General features: G+C 45.8%; 1 protein-coding gene across 3 annotated transcripts in view; it reads right to left on the bottom strand.

The window, feature by feature from the left end:
• TNR (tenascin R) overlaps positions 1-12,619 on the bottom strand; it is a 430,161-nt gene that overhangs the window by 11,102 nt on the left and 406,440 nt on the right. For all 3 annotated transcript variants that reach the window (XM_524977.7, XM_063795257.1, XM_024350209.3), the window contains 3 exons: positions 11,157-11,308; positions 9,328-9,424; positions 3,767-3,928 (listed from right to left, as the gene is read on the bottom strand). In XM_524977.7, the coding sequence (XP_524977.3) occupies positions 3,767-3,928; positions 9,328-9,424; positions 11,157-11,308 (411 nt within the window). The remainder of the gene's footprint in view (positions 1-3,766; positions 3,929-9,327; positions 9,425-11,156; positions 11,309-12,619) is intronic.

Genomic DNA, 12,619 nt, shown 5'->3' with positions numbered 1-12,619 from the left:
AGGTCTTGGGTGCTTTTGAGCATGTGTTAAGCGAGGAAAGACCTATTCTGATTCTGTGGCTTCTGAGTCCAGGCTCACAGGGCCACTCAATGCCTCTGATGCCTCCCACCACAATTTAACTCTCAGGAGGTTGACCTTTATTTTATAGGGAAGGCTGACGCCCTCACTGGGGAGGCCCTAACTCAACATGACATGATCTTCATTCCATCTTCTTTGTCTTCCCCTTCCAGTCTCCAGGGACTCAGATTTTTATGCCCATCTAGAGTTAACCCCACCATCTGCAACTCACTCTTTCCCATCTCTTCCAGATCCTGGAAAAGTTAAAACATATTGCTTACTTTTTCCTTTTTCATTTATTTATTTATTTATTTATTTATTTGGTGTGAGACAGTCTCGCTCTGTTGCCCAGGCTGGAGTGCAATGGCACAATCCTGGTTCACTGCAATCTCTGCCTCCCAGGTTCAAGCGATTCTCCTGCCTCAGCCTCCCAAGTAGCTGGGATTACAGGCATGCACCACCACACCTAGCTAATTTTTGTATTTTCAGTAGAGACGAGGTTTCACTGTGTTAGCCAGGATGGTCTCGATTTCCTGACTTCATGATCTGCCCGCCTCGGCCTCCCAAAGTGCTGGGATTACAGGTGTGAGCCCAGCCCTTTTACTTCTATTTTTTTTTTTTAAGCTTTCACCTCCTCTCACCTTAAGTCACATTTATATCCTTTGTCTTAAAAATTCTTAGATTAATCCTACTCCTTAATGATTATTTCTTTCACTATCAGTTCCTTGATTATGCGGTCTCCACCCACATCCTATCTTCTCACTCCCTGCGTCTCCCTCTGTCATCTAGAATTTGTCTTCATTATTCCCCTGGAGCAGTTCTCTCCAGCTTCCACTCTGAGGCTGCCTTCCACTGTCGCAGATTGCTCCCAGTGTTGGTCTTTACATCCTCCCAAAGCCTGGCTCCCCTTCCCATTTCTGCCTCATATAGCCACCTCATGTGTTTAACACATTAAGTCCTGGTTTCTGTCTCTCAAACCACTGTTCAGATTTATAATACCTTTTTCTTAATTTCCAACATTAGTCAAGACTCCTATTGTCTCCTATTAGGTCTGATGCAGCAGCCATCAGCCGCTCTATGTTCTTCGCTCGGACTTACTTTATCCTGTTTGTGGCTGTCACAGGAATCTTCCTAAACCCCACTTCTATTTTTCTTCTTGGGACCTACAATGGCCCTCCAGTGCTACCATGTTAAGACTGAATTCCTCTGCCCGTTGGTTTTCCAGCTTCTGGATCTGGCTCTACCTGCCTCACCAATCTTCTCTATTCCTCCTGAATTTACATTTTGCCCTGCTCTGCCAGTCCCTTCACAGCCTCCCCTCCTCCACAGCATCTGCTCCTTCTGTAACTTCCACGGTTTATTTTCCTTACCATGGGAATCCCAGTCGAATGCAGCTGCCTTTATGATGCCGTCCTCCACCACCCAGACTCCTCTTCCACGAACACCCCTTAAACTAGAAATGAGATGCCAGATGCAGTGGCTCACGCCTGTAATCCCAGCACTTTGGCAGGCCGAGGCAGGTGGATCACCACAGGACAGGAGTTCGAGACCAGCCTGGCCAGCATGGCAAAACCCCGTCTCTACTAAAAATACAAAAATTAGCTGGGCATGGTGGCATGTGTCTGTAATCCCAGCTACTCAGGAGGCTGAGGCAGTAGAATCGCTTGAACCCAGGAGGCAGTGGTTGCAGTGAGCCAAGATCACGCCACTGCACACCAGCCTGGGTGAAAGAGTGAGACTCTATCTCAAAAACACAAAAACAAAAACAGAAAAAACTAGAAGTGAGTACCATTGATTGTGTGATGAGTTACTTCCTGTTTCTTTTTAAAACTAGACGTTTAGTTTTTGTAAAGGCCATGTTTTATGCTTCTTTTGAGTCCCCACAACTTGCACAATAAACTTTTAGGAGCTGCTCAACAACCTCTGATTGATAACTTAATTTGGAATTTTCAGTTCTGATCCAAGTAGCGTCCTAGAGATTTGAATGTTTGCAGCCTTGGGAAATGGGGAGCAGGAGAAAAGGCTGAACTTGGATCGGAGGCCCTGGAGATGGGTTGATTCAGAAGGCCGCTACTAAAGATAAGGTCCAGGAGAATTGGGCGATATTAAATGCCAGAAGAGAGGGGATGGGCTCTTCCTCTCCAGAAACCTTCTGATCTAGAAGAACAACCATTGTGTGGTGTTGCCTAGAGGGGATGGCAGCCTAACGGAAGCCTAGCTTTTCATCTTTTGAAGATGAACTGAATATTCGAGGTGAGAGATAAGACCCTAATTAGCTGATGATGAACAGCCAAACTGTTGGCAGGATCTGCCTCTGAGACATGAGAATAGCGTGTAGTCCAACTGTTCTGGCCTCCATAGGCCCAGAAGCAAGACAGAGCTGGAACAGAGGGAGCAAGGGCCAGGCCCAAGCAAGGCAGATGAAAGCACAGGCGGATGAAGAGGAGGGAGGGAGGGGGTGCTGTAGGGAAGTTGGAGGGCTGGCTTCTTTTCCTGTAGGAGAAATCAGAATGGCTTTTCTACAGGTACAATTCTAATCTTAGAAGTGAATAGCGTCAGGTGATTTTTTAAATGATTTAGTCCGGCATCTTGTTTAATATGCTCCATTTCAATGGCTATTTTTTGCCCAAAGTGTGTCAAATTGGGCCTTTTGTTGGGGGCACTTCAGGCTGATCTCATTGCTGTTGGAAATGATCTCAGATGTGAGCATAATAAAGGAAAGCATGTCTTCTCTTTGGAGTATCTGGCTAAGAAGAGAAATAATTGAACAGATGCAGTAACTGGAAGGACAACACCTTAATGCTCTTCTTAATTTCAAGAGTCATAAAAATGTTGTTAAAATTATACACCAGCATTTAACCCTAAAATTGGTGTTAATGAAAGGGCCAATAATGCCAAGTATCAAACATTAGAATATTTGAAAAAGCAGGTTTTGTGAAATGTGTTATAATAGAACATGGGAAACAGATTGGCAAAGCCCAAGAAGCAGACTGGGTGTTATGTTCTGAAAAAACTACTAATGCAACCAAGCTTGATGGGATGGTTGTTCTGCTTGGTAGAAATGCTGTAAAAATCTACACAGAAAACCTGACCGTCTATGTGGTTCTTGCGGAGGAATGAAAAGAAACATGGCAAATGAGGAACAGGTAAGTGGCATTGTTTGCTCCTTGACTAGGTGTTAGCATGACCGCTGATGGCCAGGGTGGGGTGTTAGGGGCATCTCAGAGAGAGGTGACATCTGTATGATTTGCACTAATTCAAAGATGGTTTTCCTGGATGTCATTGCATGGGAGATTTCTACCCAGACAGTAGATGATTCTGCTCTCACTGCATAAGAGCCCATAGTGACTAATCTAGACACAGAAAACAATCCTTCTTCATCTTCACATTGCATCTTTTTTAAACCTTAAAAGTACAATCACTCCACTGATTTTTTTCTGACTACTCAGTGAAGTAGGGCAGGCATCCTTATTACGATTTTCCAGATGATGAAACTGAAGTCCTGCAAAGTTGCTTTTAGGTGAGTGGTCAGGGAGAGCTGGGACCAGTGCCAGTGGTTCCCAGTGGTATGGCCCTTCTTCTCCCTGGCCAGCAGCGAATGCTGGAACTCTGTGGGTGCTGCTGCTTCCTGAGGCAGCTTACGCCTAGAATCTGGGGGCTCTTGTCCCATGCCCACTGTCCTTGGGGTCTGCTCAGGAGCCATAGGTACCCGCAGTGCCGTTGTAGCTTCCTATGCGGAGTTTGTACAGGTTTCTGCTGTCCTCGACAGAGAACCTGTCGTAGGAGGCGAAGGCGGCCTCCTGGCCATCCCGCATGTCCACGCGCAGCTCATAGCGGCCCTGGGATGTGATCCTGTGTATATTGTCCAGCCCTGTGGAGAAGAGCAGAAAATGCACTGAGACTGGCCCCCAGCAGCTTTGGAAAATGGGAGGGAAATGCGTCTGTGGCTTCAAAACATGTTACAGGGAAGAGGAGGGGACTCCAGATTGCTTTTGCTCTTGGTGCTTCACAGGTTGTTATCAAATGGACCCTGCCAGACTGAATTTCTTCCTGCAAAGAGGACAGTCCAGGTCTGCTGATGGGTTTCCAACACAGGAAACTCAGGGGTTCTAATACCTCCTCTTGACCCAGTAACTGACAAGCCCTGAGCCTCAGGATTCCTGGCCCTGTCCCCTCTCACCTCCTCTGCCAAACCATGGTACTAGAAGAAAATTACAAGAGGTATTACATGGATGTGAGCCCTTGGGCATGAGTGATTGAAAGCAAGAGGTGAAAACATTGATTAGAGGCGTTCAGAGCATCTGGAACATCTTAACATCTCCTAGTAGCATGTAGGAAGGGCTCTGTCGACCTTTCCTTACACTGCCTCTCCTGCCTTCAGCCTAGGCTTCCTGGGGCTCCATAGCCAGGTCATAGAATATTATTCTCTGCCTCCTGACTCCAGTCCCTTTCTCTCTAATCTGCCTGCTACATTTGCACTGCTACCTTTCCACTGGCCTTTTCGGCCAGTTACCCTCATTCATCTGCTTCTTCCTTTGCCTCTAACCTTCCCAGGCCTTGGTCTAATATATTCTTTTAAGGTGCAAACCTTTGTAAGTCCCCAGGTTAGGCAGAGTCCAGATCCCTCTTGGTGATATTCTTTCTTTCTTTCTTTCTTTCTTTCTTTCTTTCTTTCTTTCTTTCTTTCTTTCTTTCTTTCTTTCTTCTTTCTCTTTCTTTCTTTCTCTCTTTCTTTTCTTTCTTCCTTTCTTTTTCTTTCTTTCTTTCCTTCCTTCCTTCCTTCTTTCCTGCCTCCCCTCCTTCCCTCCCTCCCTCCCTCCCTTCCTTCCTTTCTTTCTTTCCTTCGACGGAGTCTCTCTCTGTTGCCCAGGCTGGAGTGGAGTGGCACAATCTCGGCTCACTGCAAGCTCCGCCTCCCAGGTTCACACCATTCTCCTGCCTCAACCTCCCAAGTAGCTGGGACTACAGGCACACGCCACCATGCCCAGCTCATTTTTTGTATTTTTAGTAAAGATGGGGTTTCACCGTGTTAGCCAGGATGGTCTCGATCTCCTGACCTCGTGATCTGCCCGCCTCAGCCTCTCAAAGTGCTGGGATTACAGGCGTGAGCCACTGTGCCTGGCCGATATTTTCTTATATACATTTTCTTGCCTGCTTGTCATGATTAGCCATGCCCTGGGACTCTCCAATTTTGATCTACCTGCCCAAACTTTGAACCATTCATCTTGTGTTGCTGGTAATTTCTCTGAGTCCTAATTTTTATCTGCTTACTGAACTAGAGTCCCCTTGCTTTGCTGTGACATCTGATATCTACTTGAGTATGCCGTGATTTAGAATCAAACAATTGCAGAGACTGAAGGGAATTTAGTGGTTACTCAGGCCAGTGTCTGTTTTGTGGAAGAGGAAGCTAAAGTCCAAGAGAGGTGAAATGATTGGCTGAAGGTCATCCAGATCTTTTGGCTTTCCTGTCCCATTTGAGACTTAGAGCTTTACCTTGATTATAAGTCAAAGGCTGTTTGACTGCTGTTTGCTGTTGACTGAGTTGCTGACCCACAACTCACCCTAGACTTGTGCTTGTGCAGATGTAGTAGATGCTGATGTTGTTCTGCTGGGATGTCTTTAATTGGCAGATAGATCCATCCCCCAGGCTGCTACAAGTGTTGGCTGTTAGCAACTTGCAGCTGCCTTCTTGGAAAATTGCCCTTGAGCAAATGGGAGTCACTTCATCCTGGAAGCTAAGCTCTCTCCCACCATGCCTTGGAGCAGACCTCCATCAGTGACTGATGTGGAGGGGTTCAAAAGCTTGGCCTCCTTGCCTAAGTGGTGACCAGCTCTGAGGAGCAATTCATGCTCCCAAGCTTCCTTAGGGATCACACTGAAGTGAGTCTCCAGCCAAAACCACATTTTTGCAGTTTTCTCTGCCCTATTTTTGTTCCCCCATTCCCTTCTCCCCAGTGAAGTCCCCCAGTAAGTCACTTGAACAAGAATCCCTGTTTTGATCTCTGCTTCTAGAGAACCCCATATAGTACATAAACTATGGGTCACAGTGTTATCCCCAACTTAAGTATTGCTCCCAAACTACACCACACCAGGCCTAGCATCTTCAAGAGCCCTCCCTGTCTCCCTCTTACCTACATCATCAAGTGAAGACTTCTCTTTCTGATTTTTAAGTTCCCTACTGTGCCTCTATTCAACCCACTCACCTCATTGTTTTCTTTCCCTCACTAGGATTGGGTTTCCTCCCTGGCCTAAGTTTGCAGTTGTCAGGAGAATTCCTGCCTTCCCTCCTTTCCATCCCTTTCCTTCCTCCATTCTTCTGACTGACTCATCCCTCAATGCCTTCTCCAGGAAGCTGGTCTCTTCCTTCTTTGAATACCTGTGGCCTTCTTTTCAGTGACTCTTAGGTTAGAACAGTGTTACCCAGTGTGGATGGCATCTCTGATGACATGAGATATATAAGGCACTAAATAACCTTGAATAATAGGAAGAAAGGTATTTCCAAATTTAATCTCAGTCTTTTGTAATAGAAGAAGGAAATACCTTAACCCTGATCCTAACCTTCACTCACAGTCTCAGTTTTGTTCTAGTGTTTTAGTGGTTTGTTTAGCATGAAAAGCATGAAACACTTCCTAATCTCCATTTTTAATACCACCACCACTGCCAGCAACAACAGGCTTGGAGTCCCTGTATTTAACTCTCATTTAATACTATTAATATAGTTTCTTTTAATTGCATTTATTTTTGAGGTTTTCTTTTTTATTTATGGCACATGATAACTAGCTTTCTATTTTTGGCAATGCTATAACATTTCTTTTAAAAATAGATTTAATTAAAGAGTAATCTATAGAAATTTTAAGTGCATGATAGTTTATGTATTTCAGAAAATATGACACAAATTGTGAAAGTGGTATACAGCAGCTCAGCTTTGGGAAACGTGAGTCCTGTCTGCTTATGGATGCATTGATTCATGGGTATTACACTTGTCTCCCAAGTTGCTTGCTGATGCTTTCAAGGTAAGAATATTTTTCAATTTGTTTGACTTTTATGTCAATGTTTTTGTATGGCATTTACCTTACATTTTTATTGTCTATATCAGCAAACACAAATCTGTGGATTTAATATGCATTCAATTAATTCTTATCATTGATTGATTTATTGATTATCTACATTTTAGGTACCTACTATCTCTCAGGCACTGTCATAGGTACATAGGTAATGGGGTTAGAAGATAAATATGAGGTGGTCCCAGCCCTCAATGAAGCTCACATGGCAGAGACAGACAGGAAGTAAAATGGACACTATGATCTGTGCCACAAAAGAAGGAGTGGCCACTTCTCCCACAGGCAATAGGGGAGAAAACTGGTGAGGACTGGCTCTGTGGAGGAGAAGGTGCTTAGCTGTGTCTCTGAATATACACAGATGGCACTCACCACACAAGGAATGTGGGGAAAGGAGGACAGTTGGCTAGGAGTGCTCCTGGCAGAGGAAGCATCGGGGGTTTTGCATGTGTGGAGTTTGGTGTTGGAGAGGAGTCGGGGGAAGAGCAGGTGAGGTACTTAGGGTGTAGAGGAGTCTTCAGAGGCTGGTGAGAGAGGGCCTGTACTTTGGCTAAGGCATTGGGCCTTCTCCTGGTGGTAATGTGGAGTCATTGAAAAGTTTTACAAAGGGGATTAGCCATCGCCCATATTTGGGGTGTGAGGAAGATCATTATAGTGGCCATGAACCCACCTTTGCAAAGATCATGACAGTGAGAGAAATCTAACATGGCTGATTCCTTGCTTCTGGCCTCACTGGCTGGCTGCCCTCCTCACTCATTTCTGGGCATAGGCCAAGCTAACCATGGGAGGAATTTAGTTTATAGTTTAATTTTAAAGCAAGGATGATAATAGTCCTCCCTGAAACTGCTCCCCTCCTTTTTCAGGGACTGAAACTACCTTTGCAAGACTAACGAAAGGCCAAGAGATTAGGATTACGGAGGGACTTGAGTTCTGCTAAAATGTAGGCATAGTTTCTATAATCCCTTACTGCTCAGGGTCATGTGGCCAGAGATTTGTGACTTTCCTAGTTGCTCCTAGAGATAACAGCACTATTGCAGATTGGTCTTTTGAGATGTTTTTCAGACTTTTGCATGCAGGCAACCAAGTGACCCCACCTGGACCAGTGACACATGACTCAACTGGGCCTGCAACCCCCACCCAGATGCAGACTCAGGGCACGAGGACCATTTTCCACACTCCTATGATTTTATCCCCAACCAACTGGCAGCACCCATTCCCTAGCCCCTTGCCCACCAAATTATCCATAAAAACCCTAGCTTCTGAGTTTTTGGAGAGATTGATTTGAATAATAACTCCAGTCCTTCCACTTGGTGGCCTTGTATTAATTAAACTCTCTCTTTATTGCAATAATGCTGTCTCAGAGAATTGGGTTTATCTGTGCAAAAGACAAGAAGAAACTGTTGGGTGATTATAGCCATGTGGACAATGGGGTGGTCCTAGAGGCAGAGAGGCCGGTAAGAAGCTTGTTATCTAGGCACCCAGGAGAAGAAGATGAGATGAGATAGTGGCAGGGAAGACAGAGAGGAGACCACAAATATGGAACTTGATAATCTTTTCCTCTACCTCCCTTTATCCATCACTATGAAAATCTAACTAAGAGGGGGACACAGGTCATAATAAATGGACCACTTTCCAGAACTTGGCACCACCACCATCTGCTTGGCTTGGATGTGTGTTTACCATCTCACGCCAGTTTGGTTCTCGATCTATATTTCCTGCCGGTGTCAGACTTCTAGGAAATTGCCAGTCACCTCTAATGCCACTTTCATTTTTTCCCTTTTCTTTCCCAGGTCAGGTAATAACATTCTCCAAGGAACTAAGCGGAGTGGCTGACCTCATTTCTCCCCTGACCTGCAGGCTGGCTGGCTGGTTGCCTTGCTTCTGGGAGATGGCCAGGCAGCCTGTTGCTCCCTGTGCCCCTCACTGACCAGGCAGCTCACTCCCTTTGTGGCAGCCTCATGTCAAAACCCATCAGAATAAGAGACTATTAATGAGGATGGGAAGAGACAGAGAAAAGAGGGAAACACCACAGTAAGATAAAAACAGATCAATAGTGAAGCTAAACAGAGCAAGAGGTTCTGAAAGCAATTCAGGAGCTGTTAGCTTCTCAACAAACACAGGGTTTCTGATAATCTCAGATGGACACAAAAAGGAGAGAGATGGACAAAAAGCCAGAGAAGCACATCAATGGAAAGCAATAAGGAGGCTTTACCCAGCCAGAACTCATCCTCCAGGTTCCCGAAGCCAACACGGTAATCAGCCCATTTCCGGAAAAAATCAGTTTGGCCATTCTGCCGCCTCTGGAATACCTATGAAGGAAATAAAAAAACAAAAAACAAACAAACAAACAAACAAACAAACAAAACCCAAAGAGATGCTAAGGAAAATAAACTGTGATAAGTAAAATTGATATAACTGGGTTTTATATCTGCAATGACAAAGATGTCCAAAGAAGGAACATTTCAGAGCAGAGCTCAGTATTTACACAGCAGTTTTTGTAGGAGACACTCAGAGCATTTCTCTTGAAGTGTAGAGGCCCCTGATGAATAGGCTCCAGTGTGATGTTGACACTAATTTGCACCCCTGCAATGTAGAAAGGACTCAGGATACATATCAAGCCCTAAATATCAGGGGAAATAGGCTTGGCTCTCAAACGAATCTTTTGCACTACAGAGTGCAGTAGAAAGCATTTCTCACCAAAAGAACAGGACCAACTTCAAATCAGCTAGCAACTGTCATCGTCCTATTGCAGGCAAAGCAATATTGCATATCATTCACTTTCTGAGCTGTTTAAGTGCTTATTTTATTTAGCCTCCAATATATCAGCCTTGGCTTCAATTTCCAATTATGCTTTAAGAAGGAGGCACACATATGTCAGAAACATAAAAGAAAATGTCTCCCAAGAGTAGCTGTTATGAGCACATCACCATTCAAAACCTACCCATTTTGCACCGGGAAACATCCAGCACTGTTAGCAGAGCGAGAGAGGGCATCCAAAGAAGGGCGGAGGGGCTGGTTTTCCATCCTAAAGCGATCCAGCTAATGTTGGGCTGCTTTAGGGCCAAGTGGTGGGAACTCCCGGCTGCTCCGACTGGCTTGCATTAAGGAGGCTGCCCTTATTTTCCCTCACTCTGTATTGCCCTATCAGGCATGGGAGGAGGGTGGTGACAGGAAACAGTGTCTCTCTTTTCCTGACCACTGGTGCTCCCTGAAGGCTGTGTCAGCTCTGGGGAAGAACCAGGGAGACCCCAGGAAGAATGGGGAAGGGGAGCCAGCTATCCATGTTTGGGACCTCATCTGCTTTCCCAACTGCAGTCCTCAATTGGAGGCTTCTGATCATCTCTCTGTGGTGGTGATCACCTCCTCATAGAGAAATAGTTTTCCTCAACTGCCTGTTTGTTTGCTTGTTTGTTTTGTTTTTTGAGTCTTACTCACTCTGTCACCCAGGCTACAATGCAGTGGCATGGTCTTGTCTCACTACAACATCCGCCTCCCAGGTTCAAGTGATTCCCCTGCCTCAGCCTCCAGAGTAGCTGGGACTACAGGCATGTACCACCATGACCGGCTAATTTTTGTATTTTTAGTAGAGATACAGGATTTCGCCATGTTGGCCAGGCTGGTCTCGAACTCCTGGCCTCAAGTCATCACCCGCCTTGGCCTCCCAAAGTGCTGGGATTACAGGAATGAGCCACTCTGCCCAGCACCTCCACTGCTTTATTAGAGATGCATTTCTCAGCAGGCAAGATCCTTGGGCCCAACAGAGCCGCGACTGCCTTTCCCCAGCACTCTCCTGCTTAACTGTCCTTTCCTCCTCCTTCTGTGAGGACAGATATAGTTATTCCTTTCCATGCCTGGCCAGATATATGATTGGACTGCTGAACATGGGCCTTGAGGGCAATGAGGAGCCCCAAGATGGACATGTGGGGGGGGGTGATAAAAGGATGGCCAGGAGGATGGTGAAGTTGGCTTGGCAGGTGCTGAGCTAGGTAGACTAGAACACTGAGGACGCTTCTGTGCAAGGAGAGCACAGATTGTACTTACAATCCAGCCGCCCCCATCGGTGGTCATATCACAGTACACTTGTAATTTCTGGCTCAGCTCCCCATTGAGGAAGATGGGGTAAACCCCACTCAAAGTGTCTCCATTCATCAAATGCTGGGCACAGTCTTGGGGATGAGGGAACACCCGGCCCCCTGCAAGGAAAATAGACAATGTCCAGAAAGGATTCTTTCTCTCACAGTGCACAAGAGCTCCTTGGATCATAGAAGGTCTTAGCAGGCCTCCTGGTACATCATCAACAGCTGTAAGAAATCCTCAACGGAGCTCAAGGTGTGGGTGTGGGGACTTGGCATCATCTTGGATTTCCCTTCCACAACTGTTGTTAGACTTATCAGATGACATACAATTTCACGGGATCTGAGAACTAAAGGGCTGGGTTCATGGTCTAGCTCCACCAGTTACCTATTTATTTGACTTTAAGTAAATCAGTTGGGCGTCAGTTTTCTTATCAGTAAAATGGGGATAATAAAAGTCTCCCCCTTGAAGGGCAAAGGTGTGTTAATGCAGGTAGTGATTGGTTACTCAGGCAATGATTACAGATGCACGGGCCAAAATAAATCACTGCAGACTCCACCTTTCAAAAGAATGAGAGGCATCTGAGCAAAGCTTTCTGTCATCTTTACAGTAGCCATTAAGGAATGCCCAAACAAGCTCTGCATTAGCAAGAAGATGAATTATCTATTCCTTGTACAAAATATATCCTGATTGGACTAAACAATCAAGTAGCCATGTTTTACAGTTCAGTTTAAGTTTAAGGAGAGGGCAGGGGAAGTAAATTGCAGCTCATCTTTCAGAGACAACAGCCCAATTTGTAGAACAATATCTAATTAGCTGAAAGAGGAGCTTAAATCCTGTGTCTTGAAGAGCTTAGCTTCAGGGCAAATTTTAATGCTGAGCAGGCAAGCCAAGAAGCAGAAAGCCCACCGGAGGAGCTTTTCTGAACTGCAGGAGCTGCTACAGCAAGCTAAAGGCAGAGCTTGCTGTGTGGGAAAGGGTGGTTTGGGTGCTCTGTAAATAGTATGATCTTCTGGGTTGATGAAGAGCATGCTGCGATTGATCTAGTTCTGCATCCTTGAACTGTTGCAGTCAGGAAGAGAGGCTGGGGAGGGACCACACGTGTCAGTTACTGCAGTATACCCTAGTGGCAGAACCGGTGCACTACAGGTGTGACACAGGGCCCGCTGGTGTGTCAGAGTAAGTGACAGCACCTACCCAAGGATGGCAACACAGCAACCTCACCGAAAACCCTGAGCACCTCAGACCCCATCATAGATCACCAGTGAAGCCTCCTGTGTCAGGAAGAGGTGGTTAGAGTCGGTTTATGGAAGGCCCCCCTGGAGATGTGTTAACTGCCCCCGCACCAGGACTGCCCTTCAACTTGCTGCCACACACCCATCGAGGGCGCACTGGCCTAACGTAGTTTAGAACAAAGGCATTGCCTACTG

This window comes from Pan troglodytes, chromosome 1, assembly GCF_028858775.2.
Source record: "Pan troglodytes isolate AG18354 chromosome 1, NHGRI_mPanTro3-v2.0_pri, whole genome shotgun sequence".
NCBI lineage: Eukaryota > Metazoa > Chordata > Mammalia > Primates > Hominidae > Pan > Pan troglodytes.
This window is presented reverse-complemented; position numbering and strand designations above follow the sequence as displayed.